This window comes from Caloenas nicobarica, chromosome 16, assembly GCF_036013445.1.
Source record: "Caloenas nicobarica isolate bCalNic1 chromosome 16, bCalNic1.hap1, whole genome shotgun sequence".
Taxonomy (NCBI): domain Eukaryota; kingdom Metazoa; phylum Chordata; class Aves; order Columbiformes; family Columbidae; genus Caloenas; species Caloenas nicobarica.
In genome coordinates, this window is record NC_088260.1 from 4,108,905 (window position 1) to 4,128,927 (window position 20,023).

The window sequence follows — 20,023 nt, forward strand, 5'->3', positions numbered from 1 at the left end:
CTGGAGTTATTTAATGATTGTAGAGGCGTGTTTGAGATTAACTGACAGAAGGAGCAAACCTGAATATCCCGCAGTAAAAAGGAGGAGTTCTGAAGCGGCAGATGCACCCTAGAAAGGTTCATAATTTAACCTGCAGATTTAGATTTATTTTTTTGGGAGGGAAGGGGAAGTTTTGCTGCTTGCAAGCAGAAAATGAGTCGATGATGAACGAGATTCGTATTTTTTTTTTAATCCCTCAGAAGCCACAATCTATGTTAACCTTCAGCCTCCGAGTGGAGAGAAATAGCGGTTGGAAAGAAAAAAAAAAAAAAAGGCCAGGCAGATTTTTCCTTGGCGGCATCTAGGAAAAAAAAAAATCTTTTATTCTGAAATTATCAACAGGTATTTTCCACCGAAATTAGCGGGGGGAGACAGGGGATAAATGAGAGGTGAAGCCCGGTTTGAGGTGAGGGGGCAGGCGGGAAGGCAGCGGCACTCGGGCCGCTCTGAGGGACGCGTCCGCCTTTCTCCTGACAGGAGCCGCCGGCCCCCCCGCCGCCCGGCGCAGGCACCGCCGATTTAATGAGAACTTGTGCCAAAACTTTCCGAAGTTAATTAAAACACCCCCCTTCCGCCCCCCCCTCCCCGCCGCCCGCCCGCCCTCCCCTCCCCGCCCGGCTCCTCTCCCGGCGGCGTCCCTGAGGGGAGCTCCATTGTCTGGGAGGGGATGGCCGCCGCACCCCCCCGCCGCCGCGCCCCCTCCGCGCTCCCTCCGCGCCGAGGTGCGCGGGGCGCCGGGCGGGTGGCTGCTGCCTCGTCTCCCCCAAAGTTTTTGGATCCGCGTCTCCTCATGATGTATGGATGATATATTGCATTGTGGGTGTCAATATAACTGACGGCCATATTTGCCGGTGCTGCTACTGCTGTAAACAACCCAAAGTGTCTGGGAGACACGGAGACGCTTCACTGAATTTCAGGACGCTTCTCCTCCTCCCGCTGGCCATGTCTCTGGGAATGTCTTACAAGCCCAACTTGAACGCCCACATCCCCGGGACTCCCCTCAACCCGGGTAAGTCCGCGGCGGCAACTGGGTGGCAAGTGTGGGAGGCGTGCGGCGGGGCGCGGGGGTGCCGCACCGGCCCTGGGGGGCAAGCCCCGGACTCGAGTTTTTTTTGCCCAGTCCGGGTATGGCGGGGCAGCGGCTCCGGCGCCGGCTCCGCGCCGCCATTTCCAGCGCCCGCCGGCCGCCGCCGCTACCCCCTCAGCGCCCCCTCCGCGGGGGCGCCGCGCCCGCCGGGCTCGGCCCCGCGCTGCCGCCGCCACCGCTCCGGGGCTCCGGCCGCCGGGTTTCCTCCATGCTCGGCTCCCCGGGGCGGCTGATTGATCTGGATCAGGAATATTCCGCCGGCGCCTCAGCGAGGACCGCTGCTGGCGGGACGCCGCAAGTGCCGCTCGCACCGCGCCTCGCCTCACGCGTGCGGCCGCCGAGCCGCGCTCCTCGGCCGGAGGGGCCGCCCCGGGGCCGCGCTCCTCGGCCGGAGGGGCCGCCCGCGGCCCCGGCCCCGCGCCCTCCGCCGCCGGGGGTCCGCCAGCGCCCCGGGGGGACCCTCGGTCCCCGCTCCCCCCTCAGAGGCTCCCGGCTCCGCGGAGCAGCCCGGGCGGACGAGCCCGCTCTGCTCGCTGGAGGGTTTTTGGAAGGGAGAGCAGCAGCCGCTCTGCATTTCTTACAAAAGCCCTTCTTAAAAATTATTCCTCTTCCTTGGATCCGTACAGTAGTCTTTCCAACTTTCCTCTCTAAAAAGTTTCCTTGATGGCATTAACTTTTTTTTTTTCCTACTACATTCCCCTCTTTTTTTTTTTTTTTTTTCCCCCCTCCCCAATTTCCGAAGGTAACAGCAGGCAAGTGTTTTTTTCTCGTGCTGTAAAAGTGAGTCCCCGTGGCGGGGAGTGTGTGCAGGTCGGTGCAGCCTGAACAAAGCCGCAGCAGCAGTTGCTTCGCTGTGGGATATTTCGAGGGGATCTCGCTCATCTGTGCGCGTCGGCTGGTGTTAAACAGAACCAAAATGGAGAAGTTGGTTCTGACTCCAATAATATTCCCGTCTCCCCCGCAGGCCCAGCCTGCAGGGCTGGCATCAGACCATCCGCAGCCAGAAATCAGGCTGATGATGTGGGTCTTTTTCTTTTTTTTTTTTTTTTTTTTCCTTGAGAAGGGAAAGTTTTGCAGTTGGGTTTAGGAAGGAGGGAAATCTTGCCTCGGTGATTTTTACAGTGCCGTTGGTAGTTGTAATCCTGGGCGATTGATGAACGAAAGGGATCAAGGAGATGCACCCCTATTCTAGCTACCGGGAGAGCAGCAATCTTATTTTACTGCAAGGAATCGTCACCAGCTGGTGGATGAACCAGAGGTCCCTCTGCCTCAGACACTTGGATCCGGCGTGGAGCTGAGCTCGGTGGGGCTGTGAGCGTGTAGAGGCTCCTGTGTGAGCCTGGGGGGTGTGCAGGGAGCACCGCGGGCCCCCGATACTCTGCAAAGGGCTCAGGAAGCAGGGGATGTGCAGAGGATTTTTTTGACAAAAAGCAGAAGTGTCACCGGAGGAAAAAAAAAAAAAAAGAAACAAAGCCCAGCAAGGGAAACCGTTCTCCTGTTGGCTCCCATGAGAACCTGTGCCTTGCTCTCCGGAACAGCCGTAAAATTGCAAGGAAAACAAAGGTGGTATTTTGTGATGGTGGGTGAGGGGTGGGGATTAGGTCATGCTATGGGGGGATCCGAGTCTTGCTGCACAATCCCGGCTCAGACATGCCGCTGACAATGCGAGCCGAGTGGTGAAGTTTCTGCCTCGGCTCCTCTCGCTGCCGTGTCTGTGTGCTTGCTAACACTCTGGCTACGATCAGGGCTTTAGATTTTTTCATGCAGTTTTATATTCCCCCCCCTCCCCCTTATTTTTTTTCTTCTTGTAATGGCAAGTTAGCAGCAGTTTGCTGTCATGCTGGAACTATTCCTGTCTAAGTTGTCCTCTCTTCTGAGTTTGGATCGTCCTCAACACCCCCAGAATCTTTTCAATGAAAGAACGTCCTCCTCTGAATCCAAAATGGGCTCTCTCTTCCCTCCCTGTCTTCTGCCATTATCCTCACGCACCAGCTCTTCCTCTAGCTAGTGGTATTGCCAGCACCGTGGCCTAAGGCCAAGGGAGTTAGACAAAGCCGTCCTTGCAGTTGCACATACCGTATTCAGAGTGATATGACTGCAAATGGCCCCCTCCTTTCTGGAGCTTAATTCTCTGTTGTGCTTAAATTAAATACCCTCCCCCCCCCAGCCAGGAGGAGAAATCCAAGGTTTGCTTCCAAACCTGGGGTGAAGGACCCCCCCGCCCTGTCCTGCAGAGGAGGAGAAAACAGGAAATCTGTCCCTTTTGGCCTGAAATCAGCCCTGCAGAAGCCTCTCTGTATGAATGCTGAATATTTTGGTCTCAGCCGACGGAGGGCTCTGGCCAGCTGTGGATCTCACAGGGATTTTCCTCGAGGAGGTAATGCTGCTTCCCTGCAGTGCAGGGCTTCTGGTGCAGGAGTGTTTGGAAAGGCAGTGTCGACTCAGCTCCTGGAGCTGCATCCTTGCTGCAGAGCTAACTCCTTTCAAGTTCAGGCTGAGAGTGGCCAATCTGCAAAATCATGTTTAAACTGCACTCGGCAAGTGGATCGGTGAGATGAAGCAGTTGTGGTTGGTGGGTGAATGTGCTCTGTTCTTGCACAGGAGCATTTTTTGGGACTCAGAGACCTGGACTGAAGTCCTGAGGGGGAGGAAATATGGGGAGGAAGCCTCCGTGGGTTGTTGGCAGATCTGAGGATGACTGTGGGTGAGGAAAACGCAGCTGCTCTGCAAGTGACTCAGGATGCTGGAGGCACCCGAGTGCTGACTCCTCTGCCTTGCACCAGGCTGGGGGAAGGAGAACGTGTTGTCACAGCAGAAATTTGATGCCTGTTCCTCTTCCCCATTGCCCAGGTCACTGGTGACGCTTGGCCCAGGGTGTCTGCAACCAGACTTGCAGGGTTTTGTCCGAATCATCTGCCACCTTCCTGGAGGGCCTGTGCTCTGGGAATGGGGTGCCCGTGTGTGGCCCCCCATGCTGTCAGTGCCAGACTGTGCTTGGAGAGCCCTATTTCCTGCACAAGCATCTTCTCTGCCTGGGCGGTACAAAGGGCCCTGTGATGCTGTGGCTCTACCTGCCCAGCCTCACCTGAGCCTGCAGTGTCTCAGGGGAACCTCTCTTACCCTTTTTAACAGCCGTGTTTTGGTTGGTTTGTATTCTCTTGCTTATCGTACTGAATCCTGCAAAGTAGTTTCCCCCTCATCTGCCTTGTGTTTCATACTGTTTAATCCTGTTTCTCTGTAAGAGGGCCAGCTGCTGAGCTGAGGTGAAGGAGAGCATCTCCATTGACTTCAGTGGAGCCAGGGTGATTTACACCAGCTGTGAACTGATCTGTAGTTTGTCTTTCCCATTGTTTCCATGTGTTTTCTGTCTCTGTGGATATTCTCCAGCATTTCTGTTTTGTTCAGAGTATGCACAGGTTAGAGGAAAGTAGTTTTAAGATACAGAAGCCAGCAGAAGGAGCTTGGGCTTTTCCTTTGGTTTTATTCTAATTCTTGCAGACATGTCAGGTTTCAAGACAAAATGCTGTTCCTGTAATAAAGCTTAAAAACTCTTGTATGTAGGATCTGAAAAAACAAATTCCAGCGGGCTGTGACAAGGGAAGGAGCTGTGTCTTGGCTGAACATGAACAAGCGGTGACGTGTACAGCAGGTACTGCGGTAGCTGCGCACAAACCGGGCTGTCAGTGCACCTGCCGCACCTCAGACCAGGTGTTTCTTGGTGAAAAGTGCAGATTCTCACTGAGAGGTGAAAGAAAAAGAATATCCCCAACTGGGATTGGAGCTTGCAGCTGGAAAGACCGATTTTATTCAGTCCTGAGGAATGATACTGGGCATACTAGGCCATTCCTTATATTGCTAAGGCTGCAGTGCAGACTTGTATGAGCAAATGGCTTGAGTGTCACCCTTTACAGAGACAGCTTCTGATATTGTTCATATTGAGAGGTGGTTTTTGGAGTGGGAGTACTGGAAAGAATACTGTTTGTAGGCAGAGCGGAGAGCAAAGCGTTCGTGCCTTAGCAGAGGGGATTGTTTCTAGGAAATATACTCCCCCCCTCCGATTCAAACTGAAATTTGCTGGTTCCCTGATCTCTTGAAGTCCATGTGAAGTTAAAAATGATGTGAAAAGAAGCACGCTAAGCATGTTTCAGAATTAGCAATTTTCAAGTGGACTTGTGTGGACATTCGGAAAACTGTCAGTTTTGGCTTTCTCTGCCTGAGTGTTCAGCTTCAGAGCAATGGTTTGGTTTGCACAAGCAGCAAATCTCATCGTCCCCACCTGTCACACGTTGGATGAGTTGCAGGGTGGTTTTGGTTCATGATAACTTCATTGTTTTTGGATAAAAGTAAACCAGGAGCTCTGCCCCAGTTGTGCACCGCTAATGCTCCATCCCTTAATGGAAACACAAGGGTCCAGACCAAAGACTGGACTGCTTTGAACCATACCCACAATACCGACACTTAGTCCAGGGGACCAGACTAAAATCTAGCCTTAAGTCACTCACCCCAACTACATGTGCTATACATGTACCAAACGCTTTCATGTTTTGATCCTTTCCTGTTGTGCCAAATAACTTGCTAGTGTAGAAACAGGCCATGTCTTAAGCTAGAAAAGAAGAATGGTGGGGAGTCCAAGTGACTGCCTTTTGTTTTTCTGATTTGGGAAAATTAAAAAAAAAAAAGGCGGGGGGGGGTAGGAAGAGGAGACCTAAAACATGACCGTTATCCACATGGAAAGATTAAATAGAATGAGACTACTAGAGGAAAGGCCCAGAGTGTGACAGATCAAAAGACCAAGGCCTCTGGCTGTTACGATAAAGAACATCCTACTTCTTGAGAACATATTTATGTGTGTGTGCACTGGATTTTTTAAAAAGGAAATAGTTCTATTCAAAGAAAGGTCTGTTTCTACCGCAAGAGCTGCTTAAGGGGGAAATAGTGGGTGCAAATATAACTTTCACAGGCAGTGCTATAAGGAATGCTTTGTGCAAATGAGAACGGGGTCCATTATTTTACATTAAAAAATTTATTGGAGGGTTGGGGGAAGTGGGGAGCGTCTGGTTTTGCTCTGAGTTGGAAACTCCTGTAGAGTTCAGCTTGTGGCTTGGCTGTGTGGTAGACGTACTTGCGTAGATGTGCACGTGGCGTCCTATGGATGGCAAGGAGTTCTTGTTGAACTTCAACCAAAGTGCGTAGAGGGCTAAGGAATCACGTATTCTTGTAGTCAGCCAAAACAAGCTGTGTTCAAGTCCTCGCTGCAGAAACGGCTGTGCTAGTCAAAGATGTCACCTCTCCCCCGTGCTGAAGACACTTTCCTCGCAAGGTATGTTGGCAGAGAAGCTTACGTGAGCATTTCTCATGTGTTTTGTTGCAAAGCTGTCTGGTTTAGGACAGAAGAAGTTACATCCTATCAGGTAAAATATTCCAGCCTGGTTGTCTCATACTGCACGCTGTCAGGAATCAGAGTGCTGTCGTCTGGAGCAGATGAGGGGCGTCCTCCAGCTGTGGCAGAGGCAGCAACCTTCAGCACCAGACTTGATATGAAGAGGTGACGACCGACAGACACCTCAGCGGCAACAGCCTGTATGTTGCAAACAACGTCAGCTTGAAGGGACTGTGAAATAGAGGCAGGAGCGGTGAGATTCCACAGAAAATACAGACATCTCTTCTTATACGCCCTCCTGTTCATGTGTAGAAGGAGTTTGTAAAATGGCAGGAGTTTACCTGTGCAGTTTCATAGGACCCTACAAGGTACAGGGTGGTAAAGAAACATAAATCCAATGGGATTGGCTCTTGGCTTGTCTAAGTTCTACATGAGTAACTCATTGAGTTGAGTAACTACTCCTGATTTTACTTGGAGTAAATGAGGGCGGCAGTGGAGCTGTGTGGATGCTGTGGGTCAGGTGAGGTGCACAGTAACCTGCCTTCCCAGTTATTTTTCCGGCAAGCAGCAGCAATAAAATTAAGAATTAAAACTTAGACCAGCAAACTGGCATCACTGCTCAGGCTTGGAGTTGTGGCAAAGGAGCTGGAGGGATCCCTACAATTCCATTAGAAATTAATGGGAAGATTCCTGGTCAGTGGGAGTTTAGGCAAACAAAGATTGATTTGCGATCCTTTGTCTCCCTGGGTGTTAATTTGGGCTTGGAGAGAGTGCTGGAAGAAAGAGATTTTGACACAAAAATTTAATTTCTGTTTGCTGTATTGTTAGACACCCCCCCCCCCCCCATTAATAAAGGTTAATATTGATTAACAAGAAAATCACTATATTTTTGTGTGGAAAAATGGTTCTGGCAATTTTCTGTTTGAATATAGAGATAAAAGACATTGTTGGCACAAAAATAAATAGATATATAGAAGGTTTTATGTACATTTAATTAGGAAAGTGGAGGGAGGAAAGTGTGTATATTAATTTAGGTTTCAAACAGCAGCAAGCACTAAGACAATTTGGGATGTGATACAGGGTGTCACTTAAATTCAGTACCAAGCACACTCCCTTTTCGATTCTGTCAGTTCTTTCTGTCTTGTCTCCATTGTCATTTTAACGTGAGCGAGCAAACCTCAATTTAGATCCCCCCTGCTTTTTTTTCTCTCTAGTGAATACCTGATCATCACACTGATTTTTGACTGGATATTGACTGTGAGACTTGCTGGCCTAATTTTTCTTTCTAACTATAATAGCAATAGCTGGTGATTTTTTTTTTTAATAATCTGAAATATACAGGACGTTCAGACATCCAGATGTATTTTGGGTTAATTGAGTAACAGTCGTCTAAGACCCAGGGCTTCTCCTTGAGATTAACATAAAAAGTGATAGGTCAAAAAGCTCAAGGTCCGTTAGCCTGTGAGATACTAATAGTCCCACAATTAATTTCATGATTGCATCATCTTAAATTGAGGTGAAATTAAGTATTTTTCATTTTTTTTCCCCCTCCAGCAGAGTTTGACTGGCACAACTTCTGACATGGGTGCATGGAGGCTGGTACCGCGGCCAAGTCAAATCCTTTTCTTTGTTCTCCGGGCCTGCTGCTGCTGATAAAGTGGTCGGCGCATGGCATTATGTCTTATTACATTTTTGATGCAGACTGCAAAGAAACGGGCAAACTCACCATGGTTACCGCGATCTGTCACTTGGCAGGGCACGCCGCACTCTGCAATGGCCTCTAGTGTCTGCAGCGCGGCTCTGCCTGTGAAAACGCGGCACCTCTGCTGCCGATTCACACCAGGAGCGACGCTCCCGCTCCCGCCGCAGGTTCTTCTCACTCGGAGTTGCCTCCTGAAAGTTCTGGTTTGTTTTGGTTATTCGGTGTTGATGGGGTCACTGCTGGATTCGCGCTGCCGTGCTGAGACCAACCCCTGGCCAGCTTCACATCTGTGAAACTTTCCTGCTCAGGCCCTTCGTGCTTTGTCTTGGCACATCACAATTCTAGTCGGGTTTTCTTTCTTATCTAGACATACCCTGCTGTGTTATTTCGTACAGACGCGTGTCATTGCTTAAATCAACACAATCTGAAACAATCACCGAATTATCTCTACTATATTGTCATTAGCTGATGTGGTGGTGGTAAGTTGTTTTTTTGTTTTGCGTGGGCTGTGGCCCAGGTTTGCTCAGTGGGTAGGGCAGGATTCCTGAGCCTGGTCAGCAGAGTCCTTGCCTTAATTCTGGACCCGTTTGGAGCTCCCAGGTCCTGTTGTGTGCCTGCTTGCAGCAACAGTTCAGGAACAAGTCTTTGCAGGATGGGTCTTTTGTTTTATTGCACATAAGGAAAAAGTGCTTAAGTCTTTTTCTGCTTAATTGAGCTAATTAAACCTTCTTACCTTGCAGTACAAGGGACTTATTAATGTTTTTGAAGCATTTTGAAATCCTTGGAGGAAAGATGTGGTTTGCTGTTGTGTCATGTTTGAGAACTGTTGAGATTCAGTCATCTGGACTTGAAATATTGACTGAGTTGTACATGCAGAAATCTAACAATTGCGCATGTCTTCTGAGCTGATAATGTGAAGAACTAATTGCGAGAATAGCTGGCAGCTGTGGTGTTCCTCGCAGTGCTGTGCTCCCTGGGTGTGCTGTTTAGATTTTGGGGGTTTTACTATATTTTAGCAAAATGTGACAGTTAGTTCCATGTGAAACCTTAGCAGTGGAAATGCAGATTGTAATGCCATAAAATTTAGCAGCTTAGTTAAAGACAAAGAGAAACCTTGCTGCTTTATTTTTTTTTTTTTGTTAAAGGTGACATAGTGACCAGACCAATCGACCTTTTTTAGGTTTTCACATTTGGTTAACTAGTTAAAATTAAGAACGCACTCTCTTGTAATGAAGGCAACGCCACAATGATACCCTGTGATTAATTCGGAAGTGGAAGGAAACTTCCCAGCTGAGGCCAAGAGGCTGTTCCACTGTGCTCAGTGCTGCTTTTTACCACATAACTGCCGGCTCTTCTTTTTGTAGTAAGGGGAAGCCATGAGTGAAGTCACTTGCAACTTTAAAACAAAGCTAGAGATTTACGTAGTTCTTAGCCCCAGTGGCTTTTAGCATCAGTATAATTTAGATTTAAATGAAGGCTGGTAAATGAGATCTGTTCCCTCATGGAAGACAGTTGGGAATTTTCAGCAAGGGAGTTTTAAGGGGGAAGATTTTTCCAGACAGTCTGTCTGTACCCGCAGGTGAAGGCTGCAGCATCAGTGGGTGCAGGGGCACCCACTGCGGGAGCGAACAAGCTGAACGGTGAAACGCTGCCCTGGTCCTGAGCCACAGTCCAGAGCCAGCAGGTCCTCCAGCACTGCTGTGAAACAGGCAGCAGAATTAAACCCCCTAAGAAAAATCTAAAAGTTGGGGAAGAAGTGTTTATGATAGTTCATTTCTGTTTGTCAATGATCACTTTAGAGTCTGTTGCTGAACTCTTAGTTGACTCAAAACCCTGTAGATCTGCATATAGTCTTTCATAACTTTACAAAAAGTAACCATAACCCAAAGTGGTGTTATTTTTCCTTTGGTTTACTTACATAGCACAATCTGACTGGTTAAAAAATGGTATCACACAAAGAGGAATAGTGGTAGCACTCTTTGCCTCCAATGTCATACAATGAGCAGCAGGTTTGATGTACCTCAACTGACTGTTCCTAGGAATAGTGTTGGCATTGCCTGAAAATAGTACTGAGGGTAACTTGCATTGACCATGTGATGACACTTTGAGTTGCAAAATTACTTTCAGATAACTTGCACTGAAAAAGTAAAAATAGCGCAGCACATTAGACTCATCTGTGTGGAATGTATATATGCAAAAATAGGTCTCCTTAATATTTACAGTTCGTCTAGGCAGAACAACCTGTCATGTTACACTCTCTTTCACTTTTACGCAAACAATTTGCACTGATAATGCTGCAGGCTGTGCTATTTTCAAATGTACAGCAAACCTTAGAGAAGCATTAATTGAGCCATTCTCCTCCTAGCAAATGGTGACTCTGAAATGGCATTAGTGGGCTCAGACAAAGGTGAGCGGTCACAGCTTTAGGAAAAAAGTGATCTAAAATGTGTCCCAGTGTAACAATCTAATTAATCTTTAGATAATAATGGATTTTTTTTCTTTTCTCTCTGCAGCTGGGAGCGTTCACTCTCCCTCCACAAGCATGGCAACATCTGTGCAATATAGACAGCTTATAAATGACTACGGACCCCCATCTCTAGGCTATACACAAGGGATGCAGGTACAGCTCTGCTTGGTTTTCTTTAATCAGATCACTGACCTCAGGTTTGCATAGTAGCCCAGATTGTGGCCTGTAATCTGAGGTGTTCCTCCTTCCCACCAAGATTTGAAATCGAATCCAAATGGCAGACTGATTCATCGCACATGTCTTGGGATCAAATTAGAGTAAGCAGAGTGCTGAGTGAGATTGGTTACTAATTAACTGTTAGTCCCATTGCTTCTGAGTCACAGCGAAACATGTCTTGAGTTATGTTCTGATTGTAAGGGCTCTACCGTATTTTAAAATTATTTGTTAACAAATGAATATTCCTATACTGTTTTTCTTTGACAAATTTATACTCTAAAATTTAGTCTCACAAAGTGTGTGTTCTATGAGGCGGTAAACTTCCTGTGAAATGTATTTGACTTAATGGGATTTCCCTTATCATGTGGGCAGTTTTGTGTATATCTGCTTTTTACTCTGCCTGCCTACCTAACTTATCCATAAAATAGATACCTGAACATTGATAAAGGCAGAAAGAGAGTTAAATAAGCAGTTCTCAGTTTGCTGTTCTTGCAGGACTGTTTTAACTTCTGTTTCACCTGGGTCCCAGTTTTGCAGCGGCATCCTCCCAGCTGATCCTCATTTTTGAAGGGCACGTAGCATTGTGTCCAACCGTAGCAGCAACTGCAAAAAGAAAATCCTGTTTATATAATAAACCTGAAATTATATTTTTTAAAAAAGTGGTGTCCAGGGCTATTTCTAATCCTTCATGAATTTCCAGTTGCTGTTTGTTGTAATTGTTTTGTTTTTAGCATTATTTAATTGAGATCAATCTACTTTCAACTACAGGGTACCAGCAGCAGTCAAGTACCACAAAGCAAATATGCAGAACTTCTAGCTATAATAGAAGAATTAGGAAAAGAGATCAGACCCACGTACGCTGGGAGTAAAAGTGCGATGGAGAGGCTAAAAAGAGGTAATGTTTAAATTTATTAAAAAAAAAAAATATCATGTTCCATACACTGTGTGCGCTGCCTACTTGTACACAGCTTCATGACAACTGTTTCCTTTGAAACATTAAACGAGGTGGATGAACAAGCAACGGAAACCTTGGGATACTCAATTCATGCTGTATTTGATAGATAAAACAGTGACCAAATGTGTTTCCTGTGCACAAGGGGAGTTTCAGTTAATAATTCAAACTGTATTTTAGAACCCTTAAGGTATCTAAAGGATATGTTCTTTTAGGTTCCTGCTGACTGACTTACCCTTTCAATTCCCTTTTCTCCCCAGTCTCCAAAATACACAGCCAAGCATTGTTTACATCTTCTCACATAAGTCACCCATCTACTTGACCCAGGAGTGTTTAGTAAAGTGCATTTTGCCTAAAGACACATTGTGTTGTGGTAATTCCCACTGTGGCTGGTGGAGAGAAGAGCTGCAAAAAAAAAAAAAAAAGTTGTCAATGAAGGTTGTTCAGACTGAGATGTTGAACATGCACCTTCCTCCTCTCAGAGGCACCATCAGCTCTTTTCAAGTGGGTGTCACTGAGAGTCCACTGGTAAGGGACGTAGAAGCTTTTAGGCCTGGCTGACGAGGTCTCTCCGGCTTTGCTTTGTCAGCTAAAAGGGATAATAAATGCCCTTTCCTTGCCGTGTAAAAGAAACCTCCACATGCCCCACTGCTGACATCAGCTTGACATTGTCCTCTGCAGGGGACGTGCGAGGGATATTTCTGAAGGAGCAAGGGGACATTCCACTGCTCCAGCTCCTGAGATGACCCTGAAAGGCCGTCGACAACAGTTGTGCTGGCAGCTCTGTCCTTTGCCAGTACAACGTAGTTTCCTCCCTTTCCTTGCTCCTTGTGCTGAGTTTGGCTCACGCGTTCAACCCCGAGTAGGAATGTTATTGTAACAGACTAACTTTACCACCTTGCAAATCCCCCTTACATTTACCCGAGACTACAAAGCTTTATTTAAGGCTCAACCATTATGGAAGAGCAATATATCTGCCATGACATGCAATAAAATGACTAGTAGCTGTTCTGGGAAAGGATGCAATAAAGTCTGCTTGTGAGTGGTAAGTGGAATCTGGCCCAGCTAAAATCAATGTTGCTGGAGTCTCTCTTTATTGCATTGCCTGAGTCAGTATTAATAGATCATGAATGGCAATAGGCTAATGGGGACAACCAGAGAGAGACCGGCAGAGATGCAGACGCTCTCTGAACCTGAATGGCTCAGTTCGGTGAGCAAAAGTTGTTTTGCTGCTTCTCGTAGTGAGTATTTAGTTTGTTGGCTAATGTAGGTTTTAAGATTCAGTGCTGCCACTGTAACTTGGCAATGTTGCAAAAAAAAAATCCCAAATAAGTACTTTTTGCTGCCATCTTTTGGTCACAAATGCACCTCTCTTTCATTTTGGGAGCCTAATGACTGCAGGAACATGTGCGAGTGCGAGAGCAGAAATAACTGAGGGTTGTACACACGTGACTGCAGCCTCCGTGGCCATGTGGAGGTTATTCCGGAATAAAGTCCCTATCCCCAGCTCCACAGAGGCTACTGACCTCTAAAACTGGCCAAATTCCCAGTGTTCTACATGATTCAGGGTAGTTGTGCTGCATAAGCTGGGCGCCCTGCCACCAGATCGGGTCCAATGCGCTGCTTTGAGGACGCGTTTCTGCATCCCCCAGCTGCGCGATGCGGCTTTACTCGTCTGTGGGGACTGAACCCTCTGCAAAGCTTTGCACCCAGCAAGTCCCCGCTCAGGACTCCATGGATGGAAAGGCTGTTGCTGTGGTCTGCGCTTGCTGGGAAACAGAATCCATTATCTCGAAATAGATATTAAACCTCATCTAGTGCCTTATTGGCCTTTCTCCTCCTTGTTAAGGAGCATGACTAGGCAGAGAAATCACCTTTATCTTGTCCTGTCAGTAAAATAGAACCTCATTTGTTGTAGAAAAATCTGTCCATCATTTAAAAATCTGTCTCAAGCTCTGTTCTTTCAACAGCTCTGTGAACATGAATTTACATTTAGTTCCAGGATCAAGAATCAAGGTCCAGATTGCTGGAACTCAAGGCAACAAGACTTGTAGTGGAAAATTCCACATTATGTCTGTCAGATGAGAGTAGATATGGCAGCATTTAAAGTGGTGATGATTTACACTGGGCGCTGAGCCAGTGTTAGGAGGTAACTTTTTGCACACACCATAAAAAAAAGTCTTACTCTTACAAGAGACACAACTTGTAGTTAAGCAGCATTATGAAGGCTTGAATTTTGATGCATCCTCTCAGAGAACTATCCCAAGCTATTAAGACTTTCAGAGCTTGCTAAAATGACTCCCCAAATAACTTTTTTTTTCACTCCACTATAGCAAAAGAACTCACAGGTAGGTAAGTTGTTTGTTTTTTTTAAAGTTAAGTCTCTGATTTTAAATAGGCCTGCACTGCACATTAAGATATACCTGTCACTGCAGACCTACACATCTTACCGCGTTCTGATTCCTGGTTTGGTCCTTTTTCAATTTATAAAGCCAGTGCAGGAAAGCAAACTTGTTTAGCAGCAGCTGATGTTTGGGAAGCAAGGGATCTGTCGCTTTCCTGAGACACGCTGTGGTAGCCTTGGCAACTCGGGACAGAAATACGTGAACCTTTCCCTGAACTGTCATTGCAAGTGTGAGCTGAACGAGATGATTTCAAATATGTCCAATTCTTTTGCAGGCATTATTCATGCTAGGGGATTAGTTCGGGAATGCCTGGCTGAGACGGAACGAAATGCAAGATCCTAGCCCACTGATTCAGCTGCAAGATTTTCCATCTCTTAATGAAGAAAAAGTAATGCTTACTCCTTTTGACTCTTGAAACATTCAGACAAATTCCTTTATTTTGAATGTTCTATTTTTTTTTTCCTTACAAAAATGTATAGTTAGGAATGAGAAAACGACGATTTTTCAACTTGCTGAGGGTTTGCATTTTGTAAAGACGTTAAAACTCCCTAAAATGTTTCTAAAACATGAAAACTGAACTGCATGCAGAGGAATGCTCTTTCTCTCCCAGACTGTATTTCAGTTCTTATCCAGCCAGTCTCATTCTGTTTTTCTTCCTTTGCCTATATTCACTTAAACCCAAACTGTCAATCTTTCAAAGTTTGACATAAGCTCTAAGGATTTTTTTTTTAATAAATGCAGAATAGCATGCTGTACCTAGTAGTCTGCTAAGTCACAATTTGTCATACAGCATAGACCCTGCTTAGAAATAACCTTCCCCTTCTCTTATTTTTCCTTTTTCGTTCGTTTTGCATAAACATTTGCATGACTGTTAGTGCTTTGAAGTCCGTTTAAAGTGCATGAGTTATATGGAAAACAGGGAAACCTATTAAATAATAACAAGGTCCTGGAAAGCTAATTTCTACATTAAGGCTGGAGATTTCAGTTTAAAGTTTGCCAAAAAAAGGAAAAATCTGGATAAATTACTAAAACTGTTATTTGCATCTTTGTATGTATTTATTACTTGACGTAATAAAGCTTATTTTCATTAACAGTTTGTATTAAAACTCTGCACAGTCACTTTAATCAGATTCATACTCCACAAACGAGCACTCTCAACAGATAAAGATTGAACCTTGATGCGGGAGGCTCGACTTCAGGAACAGACAAGGGAACAGGCTGCAGGTTGCTGGAGAGTTTCCATCCAAGGCACAGTCCGGATGCCATCGATCTCTGTAAGAAGGCAGGACAGTTGCTACAAGTCTCTGTTGCTTTCAAAATCCGAACTGTGGCTTTGGTTCGTGAAGCGTTTCAGTGCTGACGGGCAGAACGTGGTGGCAGCTGGTGAGGGCACCCTCCAAACATTGAAGAGAAGTTCTGGGTAAGCAATTAGAGTTGTTAATGGGATTAAAACAGGGAAGTTCACTAGTGGCTCCAAAGGAAATGCAGTTGGATGTATCTGCATGAAACGGAAACCTGTCAAAATGAGTGAAGATGCCAAAATGTCCACGTTTAACTGCAGCATAGTACAAACAGAATAAATGACTGTAATTCACTATTGTACGATCAAATCTAAATCCTAAGGAAAGTGTGATATCTAGGGTATCTAATACATACGGAGCTATAGATACTTGAAGAAAATGCAGTGCTAAGAAGCAAAGTTAATTACTTCACAGCTTGGATGAACTGGATTCCATTGCCTTGGGAAGCAGCTTCTAACACAGGTTATGTAACTGTGATGACCCAGTTTTACCTTTGCACTGGAAGAAGAACATGACTGACCGACCCTCACTTGCAGGAGCACCTTCTCCCCGATGCTCATTACCTCTCCAGATAAGATTTGTAAAGCTTCTGTTTAAACTTCATGCAGAATTGAGCAGGACAGGATGTTTGTTCCGCTAGCAGATCTGAAGAAGGCAACCAGTGACCGGTGTCTCTTCCATCAGCATGTCTGTTTACATCACCAGAACCAGCAGATTTAAACCTGGGCACTGTTTATAAAGGATTTATGGCAGCAGAGGCATTGCCTGAGTAGGGTTGCAAAGTTAGAACCTTTTAGGGCTGTTCTGTGCATGCTGGAACTCCTATAAAACATTGTAAGGTATCACCTGGGGAGGAGATCTACTGACTTTTTTTTTGTTTCTGTTCACAATGGTGGAAAGTCTTTAGTTCCTTTTTAACCAGATTGGTTTATCATCTTCTGAACGTGGCAGAAAAACTGATTGCTACATGTGATTAATGAGATGGTGGCGGACAGAAGTAGGAATACAGGTCTGCTTTTATCGCTTCGGTTTTAAAGTAATAGCAGGTCACTGCTCAACATTTCAGTTGTGCTTGTGAAGCCCCACATCACCTGTTAGTTGGAAAACTCTGTTTAGGTGTAATAACAAACGTTTCCCTTACCCTGCTAGGGCAAGTCAGTATTTCACACATTTATTTCTTATTCAATTGTTGCATCTCTTTGAACTGCTTTTTCCTTTCTAGGTTTTCCTTTGCTTTTCTTTTTTTCTCTTGCTTCTTCTTCTCTAATGCTTTCTTCTCTTTAAAAACATCACTATCTTCACCTTTGTAGAAAAGGTCAACTTTTTCCTGCAGGATTTCTCTGGCTATCTTTCTGTTCTGCTCCACTGATCTTGTTTGATGACACTGAAGAAATACAATAGGACATTTTTACTGGAGCTTTAACCTGTTTATTCTCTGGCTTTTCCTTTCAGTCTACATATTCCTGCTATTGCAGTTAAGAATCTCCCCTGCCCAACCCAGCCAAGAGCATCCTCCTACCAAGAACTGCTGGAACTTTTCTAGCCAGGTGATATATTTTGGAGAGGCTGCCTAGTAATTATTTGCTACTGTAACTTGTCGGACTTTTGCAGTAATCCTTAATTCTGTCAGTGAGCAAGATTGCTTCCATATTACCTTGGAAAGATTCTTCTGAGTTTAACTTAAGTGTGTCTTCTCCTTGTGATAAGGAAGCAAAGATTAATTTCAAAGTATTAATCCACATGAAGTAGGTAAGAATAATGCTTAAAAAGGATGCACAGTGAGTATGATGAGCTTGTTAAGGAAGATATTCTGACTAACTCACAAGAGGGGTGGGAATTGGACCGCAGCCACTGAAAGGCAGCTACAATGAAGATACATTTTAGTGAAAACTACAAGCCAGTTCTGTTTGTCAAAGCCTGGAAGATCAGCAATGACCCCAAGTTTATCTACTGATGGCCAAAACTGCTTCTTGCTGAGACCTTTACAGTACTTACAAACTTTTCCTCCATTACATTTGCGCTGTGAATATGCTTTACTAGGCAAGGAGACTTGGAAGACATGATGCAATTTGTGACTGATGTCAGGAAATAAAAGATAATTACCTTCACCACAATCCCAGATGGAACATGCTTCAAGACAACACAGTTGTTTGTCTTATTTGTGGCTTGACCTCCTGGGCCATCGCCTCTTACAAACCATTCTTTTAACTCTGCCTCAGTTAGTCCAAGGAGATTGGAAGATGAATTCTTCCCTGCTGCCTGAAGTGAGGGCACTCTGCGCAGAGAAAACTGCTGCATCCTCCAAATCCATGGTCTCCATGCTGGTGTTCGTACTTCTCTCAGGAAGAACGTGAAATGAAAGAAACTTGGAACATTCATACAGAAGCGAGGACAGAGTTTCACTGGAATGAAACCTGGAACAGAAGCGGGGAACAGAGTTCACTGTGAGAATCCTTGTTTTAGGATGATGTCGTTTAGCTGCACATCTTGAGCGATATTTTGATAGATTTATTTTCAAGGACATTTGAACTGGTTTCATAGGCACTTGCCTAGAAATATTTACCGCTCCAAATGGAACTCTAGTCCTCATTGCAATTAGGTTTCTTAAAATAGTCAAGGTTATTATTTTGTTGTTGAAAGGGATCCAGAAAACAGTAAATAAATTAGCACTCTACCAATGCTTGGAAAATACTAAAGATATCTTAAAAAATAAAGAAGAGGAAAGAGAGGATATATGTATCTTGCAGTGTGACCAGGAAGCCTCAGTGGATGCTTCACTTGTGCCCAGGTTGTGTCTTCGTGGCAGCAGTTCCTGCAATTCACGTGGCCACAAGCTTGAACAACATGGAAGGAAGAGACGTGAGGCTGCAGGAATTCTCTGAGGTTGCCTTAATAGGGCTCTAAACGATTGAATAAAATCTGCTGGAAGAAGCAGTAAATTTGCATAACGTAACTGGCCTAATAACATCTTGGCTTCCCGTGTTCGCTGGCTCAGAGTCATGGGAGATGGCAGAGGAGGTGGAGCGAAAACAAAATGATCAAAAAAAGAAGACCTGGGTTTTCAACTACTTCACATTCTGATTTTTCCCAAGTCAAGTTACTAACAAAGGCAGAAAAGATTGCATGGAAACATGTTATCCTCATGGATAACAAGGAATGTTGGGTTCTGCTGCTGTCAAATGCCATTCTCCACCAAGGCATTAGGTAAGCAATTAAAACAATACGTGCTGTTCTGCTTGAAATGTTTTATTTGATTCAGAAGAAAATACTTCAGCATATGAAGAAATGGCAATTAGCAATAAATATCCATAGAAGTTGAACTGTTGAAATAAAAATAATTTTAAGAAAGCTTTTATTGGCAAGTAAAGATGTCCACTTGGTGGCACTAGAAGATAGTAACTATTTTATTTTTTCTGCAAAAACCATGCAGGAAAAAATAGCAGAACTACTACAGAGTTCAGAAATGAGCCTTTACTTAACAGCCGGTTCAATGTGGGCACTACCTGTTCCAAGGGGCGTTTTTTGAAACCACAACTGACAGCTCTGAGCTGCCTCATCTTAATAGATCAGGTAAAAAATCATGTTCACTGTATTTCTACTACTTGATGCTATAAAACAAGAGCAAACCTACGAGGTACTGTAGAATTTTCTCGAGATTTCACTTGGCACAGAAAGTCTCCAAGAAACACTCCATTATAATGCAAAAAAAAGATCTTAAGATAATGCTTTAATTAAAAAAGAAAAAAAAAAAAAGCTTTGGTTATGGGATTTTTAAGCATAGCCCACCGAAGAGCTGTGTCAATAAGAACACCCATCTCCCATTTTTTAAGCATTTACAGAAGGGACCGGCCGCTCAGTGTCACCGGGAAGGACACGGGCGGTTGGACACACCGGTGGCGACAGACCAGCGACACTGCACCGCGCGCTCGGCTCAATTAAACTGTGTTTTAAAGCAACTTTTGCCGAAAACCCTGCCCAAGCAACTGCATTTGTTGGCCCACGCATCCAGGAGACAAAGCGAGCAGCGAGATTCCAGCAGAGCCGCCGAGCGCCCGGAGGGACGCGCTGCCACACGCCGGGACCGAGGCCCGGGCAGCGGCTTCGCGGTCACCGCGCCGCGACCCCGGCCCTCCCAGGCCTGTGGCCTCCACTCCGGGCGGAGGCACGACCCCGGTCTCTCGCAGCCCGGCCCCGGGAGGCGCGGGGGCAGCTCCCCGGTGCCGCTCCCCCCGCCCCGCCGCCGCCTCTTACCTCAGGCGCGCGCGCCACCGCCCCCTGCTGCCCCCGCACGGCGCAGGCGCGTCCGGCTGCGCACGCCCGCACCGACCCCTGTCGTCCCGCCCACCGGCCGCCGCCTCTGCGCATGCGCACCCCCCTCCCCACGGGGGAGGGCGTTACCTCCAGGCTGATTGGCACTTGGAAAGCCAATCGCTTGTGCAAGGGGCGGGTACCCACGACCAATCAGGACCTGGGA

General features: G+C 45.9%; 2 protein-coding genes across 4 annotated transcripts; one reads left to right on the forward strand and one right to left on the reverse strand.

Moving 5' to 3' along the window:
• The first annotated feature begins 686 nt into the window (after positions 1 to 686).
• CDK2AP1 (cyclin dependent kinase 2 associated protein 1) lies at positions 687 to 14,821 on the forward strand. Of its 3 annotated transcripts, none has more exons than XM_065646596.1 (4): positions 687 to 1,048; positions 10,722 to 10,828; positions 11,660 to 11,786; positions 14,523 to 14,821. In XM_065646596.1, the coding sequence occupies exons 1-4, from the start codon at positions 841 to 843 to the stop codon at positions 14,588 to 14,590; spliced, it is 510 nt and encodes a 169-aa protein (XP_065502668.1). In that variant the 5' UTR covers positions 687 to 840; the 3' UTR covers positions 14,591 to 14,821. The 3 variants fall into 3 exon arrangements, with proteins under 3 accessions (XP_065502668.1, XP_065502670.1, XP_065502669.1); XM_065646598.1 differs by lacking the exon at positions 687 to 1,048 and adding an exon at positions 2,626 to 2,689; XM_065646597.1 differs by lacking the exon at positions 687 to 1,048 and adding an exon at positions 8,096 to 8,222.
• A 56-nt stretch (positions 14,822 to 14,877) lies between these two features.
• On the reverse strand, positions 14,878 to 19,871 carry MTRFR (mitochondrial translation release factor in rescue). Its single transcript, XM_065646599.1, has 3 exons — positions 19,801 to 19,871; positions 17,653 to 17,963; positions 14,878 to 16,933 (listed from the first exon to the last, which is right to left on the reverse strand). The coding sequence occupies exons 2-3, from the start codon at positions 17,926 to 17,928 to the stop codon at positions 16,721 to 16,723; spliced, it is 489 nt and encodes a 162-aa protein (XP_065502671.1). The 5' UTR covers positions 17,929 to 17,963; positions 19,801 to 19,871; the 3' UTR covers positions 14,878 to 16,720.
• Between the last annotated feature and the right edge of the window lie 152 nt (positions 19,872 to 20,023).

Excerpts from the sequence above, each read along its gene's own strand:
- CDK2AP1 (XM_065646596.1), top strand. The coding sequence starts at position 841 with ATGATATATTGCATTGTGGGTGTCAATATAACTGACGGCCATATTTGC. Across the intron at positions 1,049-10,721 it reads CGGGACTCCCCTCAACCCGG|CTGGGAGCGTTCACTCTCCC; the intron begins GTAAGTCCGCGG and ends TTCTCTCTGCAG. Across the intron at positions 10,829-11,659 it reads GCTATACACAAGGGATGCAG|GGTACCAGCAGCAGTCAAGT; the intron begins GTACAGCTCTGC and ends TTTCAACTACAG.
- MTRFR (XM_065646599.1), bottom strand. The coding sequence starts at position 17,928 with ATGAATGTTCCAAGTTTCTTTCATTTCACGTTCTTCCTGAGAGAAGTA. Across the intron at positions 16,934-17,652 it reads CATCTGGGATTGTGGTGAAG|TGTCATCAAACAAGATCAGT; the intron begins GTAATTATCTTT and ends GTATTTCTTCAG.